This window comes from Lytechinus variegatus, chromosome 18 (genome assembly GCF_018143015.1).
Source record: "Lytechinus variegatus isolate NC3 chromosome 18, Lvar_3.0, whole genome shotgun sequence".
NCBI lineage: Eukaryota > Metazoa > Echinodermata > Echinoidea > Temnopleuroida > Toxopneustidae > Lytechinus > Lytechinus variegatus.
This window is the reverse complement of record NC_054757.1, coordinates 17,274,233-17,296,025: the sequence shown is the minus strand read 5'-3', so window position 1 is coordinate 17,296,025 and position 21,793 is coordinate 17,274,233. Positions and strand designations below refer to the sequence as shown.

At 37.9% G+C, this 21,793-nt stretch overlaps 1 protein-coding gene across 1 annotated transcript; it reads right to left on the bottom strand.

Annotated features, from left to right (window-relative positions):
* Nucleotides 1–20,934, bottom strand: LOC121432053 (gamma-butyrobetaine dioxygenase-like). The gene is made up of 8 exons (XM_041629880.1): nucleotides 20,556–20,934; nucleotides 9,582–9,850; nucleotides 8,801–9,073; nucleotides 7,229–7,326; nucleotides 4,325–4,430; nucleotides 3,155–3,366; nucleotides 2,453–2,619; nucleotides 1–1,957 (listed from the first exon to the last, which is right to left on the bottom strand). The coding sequence occupies exons 1-8, from the start codon at nucleotides 20,671–20,673 to the stop codon at nucleotides 1,806–1,808; spliced, it is 1,395 nt and encodes a 464-aa protein (XP_041485814.1). The 5' UTR covers nucleotides 20,674–20,934; the 3' UTR covers nucleotides 1–1,805.
* Nucleotides 20,935–21,793: the final 859 nt, after the last annotated feature.

Genomic DNA, 21,793 nt, shown 5'->3' with positions numbered 1-21,793 from the left:
TTACAAAGCAATTTTATTGAATATACAGTATTTATCACAACTACGAAGGGAATAGACAGTAGGATGAGAGGGCTTGACTATAGTACTATTATTGCGACTACTACTACCATACATTAATTCGATAGATCCCTTCTTATTGTGTGTTCTTTTGTGTATCACTTCCTATTTCCGAAATTGAACAAAAAAGAAATGAACAATTTTGTCTGGCTATGCTATTTACTTTGAGAATTATATGAATTTGGGAGATATATATATATATATAATCATGTGAAGGGGGAAATGTGTTTTTGTATCTGGATAATAACTGATTATGTAACATTGAATAAAGTTAATGGACATGTATCGTTGTTCAAGTTCAAACAACCCAGTTTGACCTTTTTCTAATTTTAATGTCGAAAATTTCGGGTGAAATCTAACGGAGGAAGCATGATATCACTATTACTCAGACGAAGAAAAGGCAACTCGAGTGGAAATAATAGCAGAAAGATGGGTAGATAGAGTGAGCTGGAGATGGAGAGTGTGGGGGAAGAGAGAGAGGGAGAGAAAGAAAGAAAGATAGAATAAGAGAGATGGAGGAAAAGATTGGGGAGATTGAGGGTTAGAATCGAGAGGGAGAGATAGAAAGAAAGAGACAAAGAAAGAAAGAATGAAAGAAAGATAGAGAGCAATATAGAAAGAGGAAGAACATGAGGAAGAGAGTGGTTGAAATTCGTTATTCTTCTACAATATAAAAGTTTTGATTGAGATATTCTAAAACTTTCTTCATTGCGTTGAAGATTACAGTAACAAGAATTTGAAAACAAAACATATCTAGGAATCATTCATACAACATGCTTGTAAAATTATAAACAAGGTTGTGACACAAGGCGGTAGTCAGCTGGACTACCGCCGTTATTATTTTTCATATGATCTAAACACAATATATAGAGGCAAAAGGAGTGTAGGAATTTACGAGTAGTGTGAAGTATAAATGCTAAATACGCTAATTTTCTCATTTGGCAAATTATGTTATTTTCACATTCGCCCTTCCGCCCCCTTCAGAAAACACTATGTGCGGTGCCTGATTTTAGTATCACTTCGGACTAACTATGTACTTTATTAACATTACAATATTTCTGATTACGTAAACCATATAAACAAATCCATTAGAGATTAAAAAAAGTTAATGTCATATATTCCTTAAAGTCACAAAAATCATGACGAAAAAAGTAAAAACTTGATATCTTTAATAATAATAGGAAACTATATCATCTATGACGCTTTCCCTTCTGGTTTGAGCTATAATATTCCAGTGTCCCAGATTAGATAGTGATGTGGGATCGTTGTTGTATTATATTTCATCCTAATCTCAGAACAACGACCTGTAAATAGAACTTTAGTCATTATGTACCAGTTATTAGGACATATCCCTGTTAAGATAAAATACATGTCTGTTCCCGCATATATATCAGCCAATCATTTTATTTGGATCCAAACCATTATTTTATGACAAAAAACGAATGACTTTACACACGACTGGTGATCCTTTCTTATGCTTTGTGATATATCCCTTTGTAGTTGACTTACCACCTCAGAACATATTCCAGTCTGCGTAAAGCCATGAGTAACTTCGGGTGGGTGTTTCATAAAGCTGTTCTTAAGTCAAGAGCGACTTTCCGAACGACTGGTGATCATTTCTTACGCGCTAAATAATCACCACTGAATGTTTAATGGTGAAGATCATTATGATTTTAACACAAGAAAGGATGACCAGCCGTTCTTAACTTACGAACAACTTCATGAAACGGCCCTCCCATCCGGGTGATTTATACAGATTTTTTGAGAACACGCAACTTTGAGAGAACGCAGTCCCACTCTACAAAGCACGTCTGTAGGTGGCGTTCCACCCTGCCCGTGTCCAATGTGAAAGCGCTACGACCGTGGAGCATGCGGTGATTGTTGAAGGTAAGTATGTCCCCTGTGAAGGAAAAAAAAGATGGAGAATAATGACTTAAGTTGATTTAATACCAGGTTTATCAAAGTAACGCACATATTTGATTAGCTTGGATGCGCTGGCGTAGGCCTACTGATAGGTAGGGGGCGGGGGCTTGGTCGCAAAAGTTTCACGACCAAGAAAAAACAATAGAAAAGGAAATATATTTTTGTGATTATTTTTTCTGAACTTTTGTCCGGTTGAACTTCCCCTTTCAGTGCGAATTGATATTATCTGGGAGCGTTTCATGAAAGGACTTGTTGTATGTTTTTTTGACCGGTTTATCCGACAGTTAGGCCTGCCATAGTAACAGTGTTTCTCGCCCAATCAAATTTAGGAGAAATTGTCAGATCTGACAACTTGTCGGATGAAAATGTTGATAAAACGCTCATGCAGTCTTCAATTTTTGTGACACACCCCTCTGTCAACGATTGTTTGACGACTGAGGCAAAATGATTGTTACCAAACTATTATCCATACCTTCTTTCAATTTATGTTTGAATACATTATCATCCCGGAGTAGTATCTTGTTGAATTTCTTGATGGCAGAAAACATAGGTATGACGTCATCAACTGGAACGCGGAATAGAGAGGCGTGGTATATCTCGTTGAATGTGATTTGTTTCAGCTGACCCAAGGAATCTAACCTGAAACATGAATATGAAAAAAAGTAACCATGCAAATACATGTCAAATCTACCCATGTCATATTCATGAGCTGCGCAAGAGGGAGGGGGTAGCGAATGACCTTATGAGTTTTCGAGAAGAAGAAAAATAGCAGGGGAAACAAAGGATGGAGGAGAAGAAAAGAAGAAGGAAGACTGAAGAGCACTCAACGGGGGAAGTCTTTACGTACCGTACCCCTTCCCCTAAGAAAATAAAGTCACCTTCACCAGTCTAGGCCCCGCCCCCACACCACCACCACCCCCCCCCCCCTTTATGAAAAAATCCCAGAACCCCGCTCCTACACTGGGCGTGTACATGCACCTCTACGATTTTTTTTTTCTATTAGTGATTAAATTGTTGAAAAAAAGAGTACAAGATAGAAGAAAGAAAGATTTAAAAAAAAGGGTGGTATAGGTCGTGCAAATCTACATTATTTCCATAATTTAGAAATAAAGAACAAGAGCGCGTTGTTATTCTACCCATTTTTTTCAATATCGATGACATAAACCAAACTTACTTGATCAGAGGATGTCTGGCATGGTGATAGAATCCTTGCTGGGTGATTTTCTTGTTCGCTGCGATGGCCACGTGCTCGACCTCGTGTTTGGTCAGCATTAGGAAGTCGTCGTGGTGGTCGGTTTTCAACTCCATGGCAGCTTTGAACCCGTCAATGAGCAGGCTATCACCGCCGACCGTCGATGTGTTCTTGATGCAGTGGAAAAGGGCGACCTGTCATAGAGGGTAGGCTTAAAAAAATCATTTTGCTTGGATATGAGAGAGGAACTCATCAGCTTTTGTATCTGCACCTTTTGTGTCACGCATGACGGAATTACTTGATGTTCAATACAACAGGTGCAAATACCACTTTTTCAAAATTTGTGAAAACTTGACGAACTATCATCGATCCTTGAGCTGGCAATAATCTTTTGATTGAACCCTTTTTCTTCCAAGGGAGTGTAACTATGCGAATGTACTTGCAGATGATTAATGCCATGGTCACATTTGTTCTACGGCGGCCGTACGGCGAGTCGAAAACAGCCGTTTTAACATTTTTTGTCCAACTACATATAGGTGGTTTGAATCAAAATTGATAAAACGGCTGCTCGACTCGCCGTACGGCCGCCGTAGAACAATAATGTGACCATGGTATAACAAGGAGATCGTACCACAATTGGACCAAAACTTTCAGAGACAGGTTCGAGGAGTGAATGGGTATCTGCGGTGGATTCAGGATGGCGCTCCTGCCCATCGTTCAAACATCGTTTGATATAGACTCTGAGAACTCTTTCGTCGAGTTGTTGCCCTCAATCATGACGCAGAGTGGCCGTTAAGATCGCCTGGCCTCTTCAAGATTTTCTTCCACGCTGCCAGCTTTGTCATTAACATTTAAATCATCATTTCAGACGAATGCCTTGGTTCTTAAACCTGTTGTCTTGAAGTTGAACAGCAATTAATTTGGTCATGCTAATTGCAATTAATGGTACAAATATAGGGTATCAATGGGACGCTGATGAGCCCTCTTTCATATCCATGCAGAATGATTTCATGAAATTAAATACGATTCGAATATCAACCCTCTAGATTTGAATTACTTATTTTTCTGAAATGCACTCTATATGCCAAGGAGGTCGTATGCACTTTCACAGCAAAGTGTAGACTCCCTCTACGTTCGTCGATAATAACTTACCCCCGGTGGGCTAACGTAGTAAGAGAAATCTGTATGGGGCTGAAGATAGCCATTCGAAAACCCAAGCATGTCTCCGCCCTGAACAGCCATGACGTCACTATGAGTGCTACAGACGGAGAGAGAGAGAGAAAGAGGGGGGAGAGAGAGACAGAGACAAATAAAATCTGAAAATATATTCACCAATACAAGGCGCTATAAAATGAAGGCTTTCTTTTTAGTCCGGCACCCCAGGAGATCTATTCAACCGTAAGCTGGACATGCAAATGACCCCCAGCATAGTTGGATGTTTGCCACTGAAATTTACAAAAATGCATTGCTGCCGGGTTTTATCCGTGGACTTCCCACCGAAAATGACGTAACATATAACGTCACTACAAAATGGCCCTATTTCACCATTTTTTTTAAAAGACATTCTATACATAGCATGAAGTCAAGACAAAGTATCTCAACTAAACTAGGCTTGTTTTTGGATGAAACTTTTAAAAACATATTGTACAAATACTGCTTAATAGAATGAAAATTATCGTTTACATAATATGCATAGAATTTGCACAGAATTTGCATATTATACAATTTACATATTAGTTTGGGAAATTTCTTGCTTCAAAAATTGTAAAAAGTCCCATAAGATTTTTCTTTCTTTTTAGTGTACTTTCTTGATATAATTGTCAATTATAGAATATAATTTTTTTGTATATATATCTCTACTTTCAGAAAATATATGTCAGTAATTTGAAATGACATTATAGTCTGGTTTTAGCCCCCTTTTCAGCATGGTGCGTACATAGAAATCATGTGTTTTTTGCCTGTGTTTTTTTACCCTATAGCTGAGGACATGATTTCATGCGATAAGGTTACATTCAGCCTAGTTTTCAACTAAAGGATGACATAAGATACAAGTTACTATCCCCCATGAGGAAGAAGGACAATCCGGGTGGGTGAGCGACTTTAAGAACGACTGGTGATCCTTTCTCGTGGTGAATGTTCATTGGCGGCAATGATTTAGCGCGAAAGAATGGTTCACCAGTCGTTCTTAAAGTCGCTCTTAACTTACGAACAGCTTTATGAAACGGCATCCTGATGTCTTTATTTCGTTTTGAATTCTTTATCAGTGGCAATTTTTCTGTCACACACATATTTCTTCCTAATTATGTGGACATTAAAATCCCCCAAAAGACAGCTTAGGAATTAGTCGGGCCAATATACAACTACGAATACCTTCACCCAAAATAAAATTGTAACAAAGGATTTTCGACGGGTTTTGGTACTACATGTACTTGAACTCAGTAATACCATACTAAAAATATACAAATATCCCTCACTCCTCCTCATAACGTGCGTCCAAGTTAAATTTCTTCTTCGAGATAGGCTGCAGAGCCCTTTGAAGATTACAGCAGATGATGATGATGATGATGATGATGAAGGGGGGGGGGAAGTTTTTTTTTTTCAAAATGACCATCGTTCACTAAAAATAGCCATAATCCACCAATTTAATTTTGGTATTTTAATCCATGGTTTAGGGAATTTAATAATCTATTGATAGATTATACACACTTCAAATGTTGGGTAACATACTGTCCATTGTGTTGGGTAATGTATCTGGCGACCCCAACTCAAGCTCTGCTTTTCGGGTTTTCGCCTCCTTCAAATTTGTATCGAAATATATACTGTATTCGTTACTATGTCAAATATTATTTTGTATCTGTTTGAAGGAAATAAATGTGATTTTCAATTCAATTTTCAATAATGTATGTTGGTAATATATATATATATATATATTTTGGCAATTATCATCCAATTGAGCAAATTCATTTTTACCAAACTATTAGTTTTTATTGCCCAATTTGCGAAGATTTTAACCAATAGTTGTGTGGAAAGAATGTTGCCCAGGGTTGGTTATGAGTTGGGCATTTTGCCCAACTATTTTAAGAGTGTATAAGTCGTCCAAGGTAACTAAAAATCCAAGATGACGTCCAGAACTGCAGTTGTCTATACCATCAAATCCTAAACTAACACATTAGCTATTCATATATACTGCAGCGTCATCAAATTTGTTTCTATTCAGTAGTTTCAAAGGTCAATTCATGAGGAGCAGTTTACAACATAGTCAAAAGGGAGTTTTCGATTTGCACGTCGACTAGTGGACTGCGACGAAAGTGCGTCATAATAGTCTGCTTTGTGTTTACGGTATACAGAATCGCTGGAGTAGATCACCACGTGGCTTCAATCAATGGGCAAGGATTTGCATCGTTTACTACATTTCGAACGAGCGTGATCTGAGCGAAATCCACGGTCGTCATCATGAAGTTGACGCGTCAGGAATAGCTTGCACATGCTCAGTGTCTTCCAATCATGTGCTCGACTGACTTTGTATACCATCAACACAAAGCAGACTATTATTACGTACTTTCGTACTAGTCGACGTGCAAATCGGAAACTCCTAATAATCCAATGTGTACAAGAATCCAGGATGACCTTCCAAATTGGCGTCTAAAATGGCCGTTAAATTTGGAATGGTCCTAATTCATATCATTTTCAGTTAGGAGATATAATTTTGGGGTCCATGTACATCAGGGTTTCAAGGGTAAACTGAGGCATTTGGACAAGTTTCAAGATTTTCAGTGATCTACTTTGTAAAAAAAAATTAAAAATCCAGAATGGCTTTTAAATATGGTTTTTTTTTTTAAAAACCCAGAGGCATTTTTTGTCTTTACCATGATTCCAAGGGTCAAATAATAGGTTAAGATGAATACAGAAATACACTTTTGTGCAGTGTGTGCTGATCGTAATTATACAATCTAACACTCACTCTCACCGTTTTCATGATAATATCCATTCATAAAAAATATAGCCAACCATGATAAAGCAGTATCAAAATTGTACAATTTGTGGACTATCACTTACCCAAAAGTACTCGGTGTAACATAGCCTACGCGATCAGCCAACTTATGAATCTGGTGTGATATTTTGGGGGCGTTCTTAACAAGCGATATGCCAAGAACCTGAAAAAAATAGGGATAAGGGCTATTAAAACGGATGCTTGTATTAGATCTAAGTCTAATATTAGGATTGGGTGGACCGCTGAAATCTCTATAAATTAGGGAATAGCAGTTAGTTTTTGTTGAGGGCCATACACTATAATAATTGTGCAGCGAGCGAAGAGAGCTACCTCACGGTTTGGGGTCCAGGTAGTCTGCAAGCTCAGACTCATATTTGACGCTTTACCCAATTATATCCTGTCTCGAGTGAAGACTAGATGCCAAACTCTAATCTGTGTCAAATATGAGCCAGCTGCAGTACACAATAAATCTAGTCTCACTACTTCAGACCCTGCATTATATGCACTATGCGAATCGCACAAAAAACCAAGGTCTGTGCCTGCAGACTATGGTTCATGGGCCCATTAAGGGCCCCTGGCGGGAGTCGGGGGGGGGGGGCAGAGCAAACGGGCAGAGCCCCAAAAGCTTGAGAACATGTTGCTTTAGTGCCCCCCCCCCAAATTGATATAATTTTATGTCACAAAACAAATCCACACGGTTTATGTATTTATTTGTATCATAATGTTAGTTTCGGTCATGTTCGCTGATTTGGTTTACGTAGCAGACGATGCAGCCTGCTAGTTTATAATTATGTACGCAGACCCTATTGCAAATCAAAATCTATTCCGGATTCAATATATATATTTGCACTCTCAAACTGTAGCTATATTATAAATATCAGTACACAAACAACGCTGTATAGTACAAGAACATTGTTACTTCCATCATTAAAATGTGTTAGTTAATTTTGTTAATTGAAAAGGGTCTAGGAACGGAAACTATCATACGTTAGTCACGTGACGTCCTTTCCTGTGATTGCTGCAAAACTATGGAATCACCTACCAGCTGCAGTGAAGATGGTCTCCTCTGTTGAACAATTCAAGAAGGCCATTAAATCCCATCTATTCTGCTAAGTAGACAATTAATTGCATGGACTAGACCGATCATTCCGAAATGTAGAACAGTTGTTTTAGTGGCCAAAACAAATATGGAGTAGTGTGTGTGCGCAGCGCTTTGTAACCGAAATGAAAAGGCGCTTTATCAAATGAATTTTGGATTGGATTGGATTGGACGTTGTACACAGAAATATGCCATGTTCTGCCTGGTCGATCTCAAAATTTGGGAGAAAAAGGAGATGTAACCATTATACCAATCATGAAGTATTATACATCAACATGTAGGTAATCTATTTATCACTGAAATAACAATCAATCTCGACCTTTTTTACCTTTACGGATATTTTATTGGGAAAACAAAGATGCCAGTGTCTCGAAAATCTAGAGGGTTTCGTACCATTTGCCATAGCAAGAGTTGTGAACATGAACAATTTCACAAATTTCAATTTCAGCGAGAGGTAAATAGTGAATTAATTGTTATAATATTTACATCAAATTAATGGATTTGGATGAAATGATAATTATCGATACTTTATGCTTACTTTTATCTCGGAAAGCCAGTCCAGGAGAGCCTTATCAGATTGCATAAGCTCATCAAACTCAAACGTTCGGAGGCGGCCCGAGGTCATGACGTCAGAACCCCACAAATCAAGCTTGGCGTCGGCTATCGGATCGCGATCGGACTGATCGAAGCGGTTACACCGGAGCCAGTTGCTGGGAACGTTCGTCAGGTGACCGTCACTCCATCTGATGGAGAGCATTTGACCGTCTTGGTTGATTGTGACGTCATCGGCTTGGATGTCCAAATCGAGGTGCTAGACGTAACAACAACATGAGAAAACTTTTGTGGATCAGCATTAAGGGGGAGGGGTGCATGGTGCATTATGCGCATGGGTCAGAAGGAATCAGACGATGAAGGAGAAAGATAGAAAATGCAAACTAAGTGAAGAAAAAAAAGAAGCAAGGGGGAAAGAAAGTTTAAAAGAAATAACTTGAGAGGGAAAAATATTAGGCTAATTCAGTCACATAAGCAGGGAAATTATAAATATAAACTTACACAATAAATATCTTTTAAAAAACGAAGAAAAAAGGAGGGAAGAGGAAAGAATGTGGAAAATATATGTTTTCAGGGGTGCGGTTATATGAGGTTTCCAGCCACTTAAATCGTTTGACATGTTTAATGATTCCTTTGACGTGAGTTTGTCAGAGCTCCATCTTGTCTCTATACGGTGAACCCTTTTTACATACGTGAATGGTGGGAAGGGTTATTTATAAAAAAAAATAAGAGAGAGAAGATTATCTCGTGCATTTAATCCCGCTTACCTGGGTGTACTTCAGTTTCCCATGTGCTCCTTTACTGTAGCATCCTTCGCAGTGACAATTGCTCTTTAGCCAGACATTAGGGTACCTTTGGCTGTCACCGTCTTCCCACTGAACGACCACCATCTTCGCATCGATGTCCTTGTCGACGTCGGTGATGGGGATCGATCTCGCCCAGTTGTGGTCAGCGTACAGGGCAGCGTGGTCGTCGAAGGCGGAGCTTGCTGGCTGGCCCCATCGTGAGGCGGTCGTTGATTTCTGTCTTTGTAGAACTGCGAATCGATATCGGAACGTACATCTTTTACGAACTTATTTTAACACTTTCCTATTACGTATTTTCTTCATTATAAGCCAGTTCGTAGTTCCTTTCTGCGCATGATCAAAGGAAGGTTATTTGTACTAAAATCACTTGGTGGTTTAAAATCTAATGAGATAAGCACCAACTTTGATGTCTTGGTTATTCATATATTCTTTTGAATTGTGTTTTTCATTTACATCCAAATACAAAAGCAATGCGTCCACGAACGACAGGTATTTCACAGTTTACCAAGTACATGGTGCAACATGCTTTGATATGCATTCAAAGTATAGGACAGCCGCCTTCATATAAAGTGTTAATTGGTGTGCTATTCTAGTCACCTGTATCGGCCGCACAGAAACGCTGTTAGCGTAACATTTCACTAACACTGCGCTAACAAAGGGCCCTGTTACAACCGGTAATCTCGCTGCGATGGCTATAATGCATTATTTACATCTGAGATCAACGCTTGACATCACAATCTGTATAGTATTATCCATTAACAAATCAGCTCTTAACAACATGGGTAGAATTACCGCGAAGAAGGCAGAGAAAGCTGTTGTTAGGGGATTAGAGTTAGGCAAAATCTATAATTTGTGCGTAGTCTTGGTAGTGATCTAGATTTAACTTAGATTTATTTATGATTATTTGCACATCCTTCAAGTTTAAAATCATGTAAAAGGGTTACCCTTTCCTAGACAAGATTATAGGCCTACAAAATTGAATTATTATAACATTTGAAGCATGAAATGGCAGCAGGTAGTAATTTAATTAAAAAAATATCGAATAAGCTTAAAAAGATTTAAAAAAAAAATGCCTATCATGGTATTACGATGGAGATTCTGTACAAAAAAATGCATTCCCACTTTTCATCAGTTTCTTTTGCTTGCAAAAGCTCTTCACAGACTTCATGAAAGAGTATTTGCCAATGATTATCATGCAATAAATTTCATCAGCTGTTTTTCTTCTTTTTAATGTAGGGTCTATTCACAAGAAATGTCTTCACACATCTTAATACATCTTGGAAGAAAAAATCTTTAAAATGGATCATATATCTTGGCACTAATCAACATCCCCTGCTACATACCTATTCCTAAAGGGGTACTCCAGGCTGAAGAAAATAACACGGTTCGAATAGTAAAGTGAGACAAACAAAACACTGACAAATTGATAAAAATTGGAAATGAGTAGAAAAAATATGGTTTCTTAAAATTTTGCATTAGGCCCTATTTCGGTGAAATTTCTATTCATGTCTCCAGGAATATGCAATGAGGGTCTGTTGTATCATAAAAAATAGGTTTATTTAAATTTTGTCCACACAGAATATTGCTTTTAAGATCATCATTTTGTTATTCGGGCGACATACATACATTTGAGACAATTACGAGTCCATTTCAAATTTTCAATAAAATCAGAAATAGGGGAAAGAGCTAGAGGATATGGCATTATCGTTCCATTTATTGCATAATCATGGCCACATGCTGCTCAGTAATATCAGTTGCAAAAAAGTGTTTAATTTTTAATATTCAAGAATTTCGTTATTTTTTATCAGATTTTGATGAATTTTCAGCAATTTTCTCATCTGATTTTACTCAATTTATTCATATATTGTTGGGCCCAGAATACCCCTTTAATTTGGTCGAGGTATATTATAAATTACTTGGTATAAGAAAGGGAGACAAGTTTTAAAGAGAGAAATTATTCACTAACATCATCACTATTGGTGCCCTTGGCACTGTTAGTGATTTGTATTACATTAGCGCCACTGTTAGCTTCTGCTAAGCCTTTTATGGTTAGTTTATCATTCGACTAAGCTTCTGTGAGTTTATCGATACCGGTAGGCCTACTTTTAGTGCTCTGTTAGTGAAAACAATGCGTCTAGCGGTGGTCGCCCTGAAAGGTGTGACTGGCCCTAATGTTAGCGTTCTGGTACACGCTCGCCACTGGTCTATTCAATTTCATCATCCTGCTATATGTAAGACATGCTTACGTAATATTTTGCTTTGAAATCTGCTTATCATAATGAAAGAAATGAAAGGTCATTCGACAAAAATTGTCCATGAAGTACTACGAACTGGTCTATTGTACATTTTATAAGGTCGTCATCAATAAATTTCAAGCTTAAAGGAAACCGAAACCCAAGAAGAGAAGCAATCTTATTGGAAAGAGTAAAATGAGAGGAACAATTTAAAAAAAGTTTCATCAAAATCAGTTATGAAATAAGCAAGTCACTGACGATTAAAAAGTCTTGTTGTACTTACTATGTGGATCCTCAAATTGGCAAACGTGCTTCAAAATGGCTGATTTTGTGGACAAATCTCCATTTGTTTTGTACACATATTTTCAGATTTCCCCCTTTATTTTACATATTTCACATTATCTCCTAAGGACCTTGACATATATGATGTGGATTATATTTTCCCATGACATATGTTGTGCTCAGATGGAGGCAAGATGCAATTTGAAAGATATAATGAGGAAAATCTGAAAATTTGTGTACAAAAAAAATGGTGAGTTGTCCACAAAATCAGCCATCTTCAAGTTGAAGCACGTTTGCCAATTTGAGGATGCCCATAGAAAGTACAACAAGAGTTCCCATAACTTGCTTATTTCTTGACCGATTTGATGAACATTTTTTTTTAATTGTTCCTCTCATTTTACTCTTTCCAATAAGATTACTTCTCTTCTTGGGTTTTGGTTTCCTTTAGCCGTTCACGGATGCATTCATTAATTACATTTTTTTAAATGTAAATTATATTGGTAGTGATTTATTTTATATCTGATTGCTGAGAAAGCATGAATCCTTGTAAGCAAGCAACCAGAGGACCGACTGCTTAAGGTCTTCTCTGAGGGATATGGTAATGAGGATAAATGCCTTACCAAAGGGCACTAGTTCACCAAATGGGAACTGAACAAATACATCAAATTATTGTTGATCATCATAATTGAAATCCACGAAATCCATTTAAAAAATAGTTTTAGTACTCTCAAGGGGGGGGGGGCGCACGGGCCGGATGCCTCACCCCCCCCCCCCAGATTCGCATGTGAACGTAAGTCTATCATATCTAATCGTCCTTTATCAAATGAATTAATACAAATATTTCGTTTTATCTTATTTTTTCAATCTAGACAGGTCCAGATTTTAAAAAAATGTGCTCAGAAAAAGTGCCATAGGCATTTTGTGTTAATGCTGATTTATCGATTGTTTTAAGGTAATTCAGGGATGCTGAATCCAAAAATGATGTTTGCCAAACTTGATTCCAACGTTTTAATCCCCAAATCGGCAAAAAACAAAATGGCGGCATTTTTAATGCAGTTTCCCATATCAAACTTATGGGTGATTATATTTCAAAAATTCGGATCTATGCGTGATTTTTTATACCCAGGGTTGCAAACATATTGTGTCCAATTGATTTACATTTGCTTATTTGATAAATGATATGGACAAATGTTTGATAATTTTGGGGAGATGCTGACATATTCACATTGTGATATCTTTAACGTGCTCGCCATTTCTTTCCTCGCCTGCATAGCAGAAGCAGGACATGGACGTCGCTTTTCCGACGGCGGCGGCGAAGTCAACATCAAATCTTAACCGAGGTTAAGTTTTTGAAATGTCATAACTTTTAGGGTATAGAAACTATAGATGTCTATTTCATGAAACTTAGGCATGTTAGGATTAAACAAAGTCTACTGGCACAGGTTATAGTTACAAAACGTTGTCAAGGTTACCTGGAAATCCAACATAGCGTCCACAACGGCAGTCGTTGTAGCAGGAACTCCAAAAATAAAGTAAATCCTCAAAATCAAAATTATCAAATGAATCAGGGCATGTTTACAAGATAGTCAGTGAGTGTGTCAGAGAATCCAAAATTACCTTCTAAAATGGCGTCTATAATGGACGTTGTAACTTTGAAACGGTCCAAATTCATATAATATCCACCTGGTAGAAATAACTTTTGGGTCTACAGAGAATAAAATAAACATACAAAATCATGATTCCAAAGGGAAAAATTACATTGGTAAAAATTCAAGGTTGATCAGTGGTGCAGTTTTGCAAAAGAATAATGATGGCTTAAAAATAGTTGCTATTTCTTAAAAATCTGGCTGCAAAGTTCATATACTATATATCTACAACGTAAGAACATTTTTTGCGCCTTTCTCGTGATTTCAAGGGTCATATAATATAGGTGAAGACGAATTACATGGATACACTGTTGTCCATTTTGTAAAAAAATGAAGAACGCTCCAGAAATTACATTCAAATTGGCCACCAATGTTACAAACATGACAATACTTCATATCCCATCTAGTGCAGCTATTTTGGTGTCTCTTTTTCTAAGACTCATGAAAATATGTTTACAAGAATTAGTGACATTATTAGGTGGTGGTGCAACAATAAGTATACATCCAAAAACAAACTTAAAAAAATAAGGTACACTTTCATCTATAGTTTTTTATAATTCCCTGATAAGTATTTCAAGACACGTCATTTTTGTGCTTAGGATTATCCCATGGTTTCATGATTAGGTGACAATAGTCAATTTTTACGAAATTTTAAAAGTCGCTTTGGACTTTTTACGACGAAAAGGAAACTGACCATCCTTTTTATTTTGTTCCGATTTAACATTTTAGCCTTCAAACCACAATAGTGTAGATTTTGTTTACCTAATTATGACTGTTTAGCTGATGGAAGTCTTTTTAGACTCGTATTGAAAGCCAACTTTAAATAATAGGCAAAATGGACAGCATCATACCATTTTAACTAATCAAAAAGTATTATTTAACCCTTGAAACCGTAGTCTAGACACCAACATCATATCTCCCAGATGGATTCTAAATAGATTATGTCAATTTTTAAGTATCAGCAGTGGCGTAGCTACGGGGGCCTGGGGGGCACGTGCCCCCCCCCCTGAGATTTGGCGTGCCCCCCAGAAAAAATTGGCAGAGCAAAAAAAAAAAGAAAAAGGGAGAAAGAAGAAAGAAAAAAGGAAAAGAAGAAAGACAGAAGAAAAAAAGAAGAGGAAAATAAGAGGAGGAAGACGAGTGAATGAAATAATGTGAGGGGAAGACTTGCAATTAAAAAAAAATGTTTTCACGTTACTATGTAAAATTTTGCTGGTGCTTCGCGCCATAATTGCCTGTTCGATGGAATTCATATCTTGCTCAATATAGGCTGATATGGAGCAAGCTATGAAGTCAATATGCAAAACATATTTTAGCTCGGACATCGAGCTTTCATTTTTTTTTTCATTTACAAATTTAAGTGCTCTGTAAAATGTCTGTTTTATGGTCTACATATCAGCATTTTAAGCTCACGCTGCGTGGTCACATTGTTTGATTTGCCAAGTTCATATTGTCTACGTGTATTCCATAATGTTCCATTAAACAAATGTATTCAGAATGCCCAGATTTTAGGTCTAAATCTAAAACATGCGCGATAGCCTGCATGTTCTTTATTTAAAATGTACTTAAATTATCCAGTTTCACATCAGAATATCAATAATTGTCTGCTCACGCTTCACGATCGCATTATTAATGATACCCAATTGACTATTTATGACTTACAAAATATGAATAGAGTGTCCCGCTTTTAGGTCTAAAATCTCAATTTTCTTCCTCTCGCGCTTCGCGCTCGCATCAATTGTTTAGTTACATACCTATCCCATTAATTAATACAAAAAGTGCTTAGAATGACCATTTTTTTAGGTCGGAATGTAAAAAAATTTGCTCGCGCTTTGCGCTCGCATTATTGAAATATATACCGTCTTCGTGGGTAACTGTAAGCAGTCCTTAACAGGTCCCTTTTCGATAATGCTAGAACAGTTGATAAAATTTTTTGTTCGCGCTTTACTGTCGCAGTAACCATCTAGTTACATACGAATCTTGTTCAGGATCACACTTAACATTGCCCATAAAATTAAATTTTCAAAAAAGAAATACATTAAAGTGGAAAAAAAATTGCTCGCGCTTCGCGCTCGCACTTTTTATAAGGCTTATGAGATTATTTTATGTTTATGTTGTTTTATAAGAATAAAACTAAGAAGTGACTGATAAAGGTGAGGATAATTTCGGGCCTCGTCCCCTATTGGCGAAAGTCGGATCCGCCCTTGTGGACACATATACACACACACCGGAAAATGGCCGGTGCCCCCCCCCTGAAAAAGCAAGGACCCCCCCAGTGCCCCCCGGATAAAAATCCTAGCTACGCGACTGAGTATCAGAAGCCATTTTAGACTCCCTAATTGGAAGCCATCTTGGATTCTTAGGCATACAGGACCATTGATTGCCCTTGTAACTTATCTTAATGTATTACTTGACCATTTAAACCAAGGGTTATAGACAACATTATCATATACACCAGGCGGATATTAAACAAACTATGTCAGTTTTTAAGCAACAATAGCCATTTTTACTCCAATTTTGGAAGCCTTATTGGATTCTTGGACATGTTGGACCTCTGACTGTCCTTGTAACTCTGTCCTAATTTATTACTTGACCCTTTAAATCATGGCTTAAACACCAAAATCATATACCCCGGGCTTATATTTAACATATTACATGTATGTCAGTTTTTCGGTGGACGGCCTATATAGACTCCATTTTCGGAAGCCATTATAGATTTTTGGACATAATGGAATCATTAACTGTCCTTGTAACTTGTTCCAATCTAATACTTGACCCTTTAAACCATGTGTTATACTAAAAATTATATTCTCCAGGCGGTTATTAAACAAACTGTGTCGGTTTGTAATGAACGACAGACATTTTATACTCCATTTTTGCAAACCATCCTGGATTTTTGGACATGGAGGACCATAGACTGTCTTTTTTTTTTACTTGTCTCAATGTATTTCTTGACCCATTAAACCATGGGTTAGACACCAACATCATATGCCCAAGGCAGGTATCAAGCAACCTATGTCGCGTTTTGGGGTTTTTAGATAACAATAGCTATTTTAGACTCCAATTTTGAAAGCCATCTTGGATTTTTGGACATAGTGGACTGTTGACTGTCCTTGTAACTTGTCCCAGCTTACTTCTTGACCCTTGAAATCACCAATGAATAAACCCCAAATAAAAGACACTAAAATACGTAATAGATGAATTGGGAATTTTTAGGCCATGGCAGCCATTTTTATGCAATCTTGGATTTTCAGGTACCCTGAATCGCTTATGTTCACTCTTTCCTTTTTCGCCCTTCACCATTGAATACATGTATGCACCGAAAAAGTTTCTAGGGTAGATAAAGTGCCAGTTATTTTGATTTTCTCTTAATGGCGGCCATCTTGAAAATAACCACTTTCCCGGATACGGATTTCGGTAGATATTTAGTATGTTATTTTTTAGATCAAATGGTACCAAGAAACGTTGACGAACATTTTTGTTACAAGTTTTGGGGGTCAGAATAGGGTAAAATGGGTGTAGAATGGCGGCCATATTGTTTTTGCCAATTTGAGGATATTTACATCAAAATTAAGGTTGGCAAACAGCAAATTTGGACTCAGCGCCCTCAAATTATGTCAAAGCACTTCTCAATTCAGCATTAACACGATTTGCCTAAGGCAGTCTACTTTTCTCAAATCTGGACCTGACTAATCCCCCAAATCTTATCGAAATGCCGCCTTCATTGAAGTCGATACTAATGCCTGAGTCACATTTGCTCTACGGTGGCCGTACGGCGAGTCGAAACAGTCGTGTTTATTTTTATTTTTGTAATAGCTACATATAGGTGTTTTGAATAAAAATGAATAAAACGGCTGTTTTCGGCTCGCTGTCCGGCCGCCGTAAAGCAAATGTGACTGAGGTATTAACGACAGCAAATATTTAGATATCTGGAGGCGGTATAATTAACCAATTAGTCAAAGATCGTTCTTTTGTTTGACTCTGTTATCACTAAAAATGAATAAGATAATATAGATACATGTGACACTCGCTATTTTTTATTGTTTTGTTTAGGTAGGGGGGGTATCGTCATTAGTCCTAGGGTGCGTTTATTCGACACTTTTTTACCCTAGAATCATGATTAGAATCATGATTCAAATCACGATTCTGCAGAATCACGATTGCGTTTAGTCGAAATTGAATATAATCATGATTAGAATCACAAACATGAAACACGAAAAAAGGGGCGTTTGGAAAGACGTTTCTGTAGAATCACGAACGAAAAAGGTCGTATAAACGATATCGTGATTTGAATCATGATTCTATGACGTCATTGTGTCGTGCTTCTTCCGGGTTCGACTCAAAGGCGCGCGCTGTGTTTCGTGCAGGTTAATTTTCGTGTAGCAGTATTGCCAGCATTTAGGAATTATCATTCTGTGTATTGTACCCCCGGGGTTGTACTGTAGCGTCATTTGTATATTTCATTGTTTTCATCAATCATTTCTTCAAGTTCCAAAGGCACAAATTGGACTGATCGACGATGAATTAACTCAGGGCTCTGCTTGTGCTTTGGGCTCAGCCTGAAGCACAAGCATCCCTTACCGGGAATCACAGAAATAAGACGATCCCTAAGTTCAGCGGCGCTTGCGAGGGAGGGATTTCAACGGAGATGTGGCACCGCCTGTCGAGACAAAATTAACAGAATTCGTGCCCAGTACAGGACCATCATAGACAAGAAAAATCGATTGGGAGGTGGGAGGGAGGATAATGACCCCTTCTGGTTCCCGATCAAAAACAATATGAGGTACAATACACGGAATTCTGGAAGTAAAAGATTTATTTTTCGGAAGCCGAGTAAGCGTTGCACTTGCACAAACGTTTGCTCGTTAATAGCTCCGGCGGCAGCAAAAATCTAGCAGCCGACGTGAAGTTAGAAACACGTGCGAAAATGTTGACCTATACTTCCTGGGTCAAACTGCGCACTGTGATGCGCACTGGATCGGACCGAATTCAGGGAGAAACAGCGTTAGAAAGATGGTCGTATAAACGCTGATTCTGTCGGATCGTGAGTCATGCTGCTGATTTGAATCATGATTCAAATTGTGATTCAAATCATGATTCTGGGTCGAGGTCGCATAAACGCAGCCCCATAGAACGTGATCTTAACCAAACTGACAACAGTTTCCGCCCTCCAATTCGTCTCAGTCACATTAACCTCTCCTATTTTGACCAATATAGGTCAATATGCGCTCCCATGCATTTCGACATGTATGTATTTATATAGGCCTATATGAATATATACAGACGGTCTCTTAATACAGGTCTCTGATGTTGGTTAATAATCGAGGACGTTTAAAATGTCATAAAAATTCTTGGGTATAACCCAAGTCTCTATATAGGTCCATTGGCGCCGAGAAGAGGATTATCCTCTGTGTTGGGGGGGGGGGGGGACGGCTATTGTTGCGGAGAGACGATGGTCGGACAGTGCTCTGCGGCCGCTTTTCACCCAAATTGCAGCTTATTGTGGCAGATCAATGCAACCGGAACGGCGTAAAGAAAAATATGCGAAGCCTTGGAGTGGATTTCTTTCTTCCTTTTTTTCTCGATAAGAAGAAAATGCTATGCTTTGGAGCGGCTTTAGTTCTTTTTCTCAATAAGACAAAAATGCTATGCCTTGGAACGGAAATTTTAGTGTAAAAATGGGGGTCCCCTCCGCGGCACATACCCACTTTGCATTATGTACTGAGTGCCCCCCCCCTCGGGATTTTAGTTCTCTCAAAGTGGATCAATAAACAGGTCTTCCATTATATTGTCGTCATATACATGACGCCACAGCCCTATATACCATGTATACTGTACATATCCTTTATTTTCAAAACAAACCTGCTCTAAACCCGTTGGACCTGCTCATCCTGATGATCATCTATATAAGTATAGATCATACATTGGTGTAACACATACAACATTTTAGGAGACTAGGTGTGGCATATCGGGTAAACTTTTATTAGAAGTTGCGAGCGAGCGAGCAAAGATTTCGAAATTTCGTATTCGAAAAATCCAATTCGTGATAGATTTTGACATAATATTGAGAAAATAATATTGTATTTCACCCTTATCCCATTCATTTTCTCTGTTTTCTTGGGTCGTGATTTTTTTTTTTTTTTTTTTTTGGGGGGGGGGGGGTATTCCCCAAGCACCCTCCCATCTGTTCGCCACTGTTGACATGTAAAGACGGAGAAGATTGTACTACCGTCTCGAAGTAACTTTATTTCTCTCTTTTCATTGGGGGGGGGGACACTCAGATTTAGGGCGTGCGGCCAAAGACATGAAAGAATCTGAAACCAACGTCAACAGTTGCTGTGAAATAAATGGCTTGAGAACGTGATGGCCCTTTTGCAATGGCGGTGCTTTGGAACTGGAATCGTTCAACATGACTGGGGGTCTCCGAGAACTGACGCCTGAAACGGGGGCGAACGGGTTTATATATGAAAAAGGGAAATATTATATCATTTGGAACCTCTGGCAAGGCATGAAAAGGGGGCCTTAAGGACCGCTCATATCCTTAATACCATTATACCTGAGTACCCCCCCCCCCCCCAGTATAAATCCTTCACCAGCTAATGGGTCACCGCCAGTGTTTCAGAAGCTGTCGGAAAATTTCTACCACTATATAGTATATTACATATACATGTAAATGTATTCATAGCATAAGTAAATTTGAAAAGGCGTCATATTAAATACCACTTTTCTAATAGTGAAACAAACCAGTACATATTTTCATTAAAGAAGCTTACTCTGTGTTGTTTTTCTTGGATCAAAGCAAACCAGTTGCCTCGAAATAAGACATCCTGGAGATCCGAGTGGAATCTTAGAAGACAAGAGCCGGCTGGCAAGAACCCGGGCAGATTGCATTTTAACCTCTTTTCTTTGAGTGTTCTTCTACAGCAACGGTATCTCAATCCTGTCTGTCACTCTGAAATAAAAAGGATGTCGAAATGTTTTGAAAAGAACGGCCACTGGCTGGAGATAAAACGGTCATATCATGAATCGTAGTTAAACACGAGCTGTTGACACAACACCGATAATCGTCATCAGTTTGTGTGATATGCTTATACGAGCAAGCATATTTTGAAGAGCGTAAATGCTAATGTGGGTGAATGTCTGACAGTTTGCATGTACTTTGACACCAATCAGTACATGGCCCTGGGAAGCCGCTTCGGGGGTGCTAATGAAGCACCCCTAAGATTTTTCCTGGGGGTTGCTGCGTGTTTTATACACCATAGGCCGCACCCCCGGGAAATCTGATAGGTATAGTAGAAATTGAATCAAGATCACATTTGGGGGGCTTCTAAAATTTCTCGTGACCAAAATAGCCCCCTTTTTTTTTGCTTGTCAAATTTTGACCCGCACCCCCTATTAAAAAATCGTTCCCATTGCCCTGTTGAAAAACTGTCAGTTTGAGCGCACTTTGACACCAACAATCACAATTATTTCAACAATTGTTAATAATTCTTCCATCTTTCTCGCTATACTTGTTTTTCCCTGTATGATTTGGGTTTTTTTTCATCGTAGGTAGTAGGGCCTATTTGTTGAAACGAGCTTTCATTTGGTTAATTGTTTTATGATTTCTGTATACAGTGTATACTGAATCATTTATTTTCATTATTATTAATTTATTCTTATTTTTATTTGTATATATTCATTCTTATTTCTTTATTTTATCTTATTTCTAATTCATAAATTGTACTTATAAAAGGGGACATTCATCCTAAAAGCTCTGCTTTTAATTGGTCTCCTTCCCTTTCGATTTCATGGTATTATTGTATTATAAAAATCGATTTAAATGTTATACTTTGTAATATGTATATTGGACTATCATAAATATAAAAAGATTGAAAGAGAAAATACATGAATTGAATTATTATTATTTGTGTTCCCATTACATTCATGCATGCTGTGCTTACTTTCAATTTTGGGGTTAACATATTGATTATTATTATTATCATTGTAATGATTATTATAATGATTATTA

Coding starts and splice junctions, on each gene's coding strand:
- LOC121432053 (XM_041629880.1), bottom strand. CDS start 20,673: ATGCAATCTGCCCGGGTTCTTGCCAGCCGGCTCTTGTCTTCTAAGATT. Junction 9,074..9,581: donor GGAAACTGAAGTACACCCAG/GTAAGCGGGATT, acceptor TGTTACGTCTAG/CACCTCGATTTGGACATCCA. Junction 2,620..3,154: donor GCCAGACATCCTCTGATCAA/GTAAGTTTGGTT, acceptor TTCATGTTTCAG/GTTAGATTCCTTGGGTCAGC.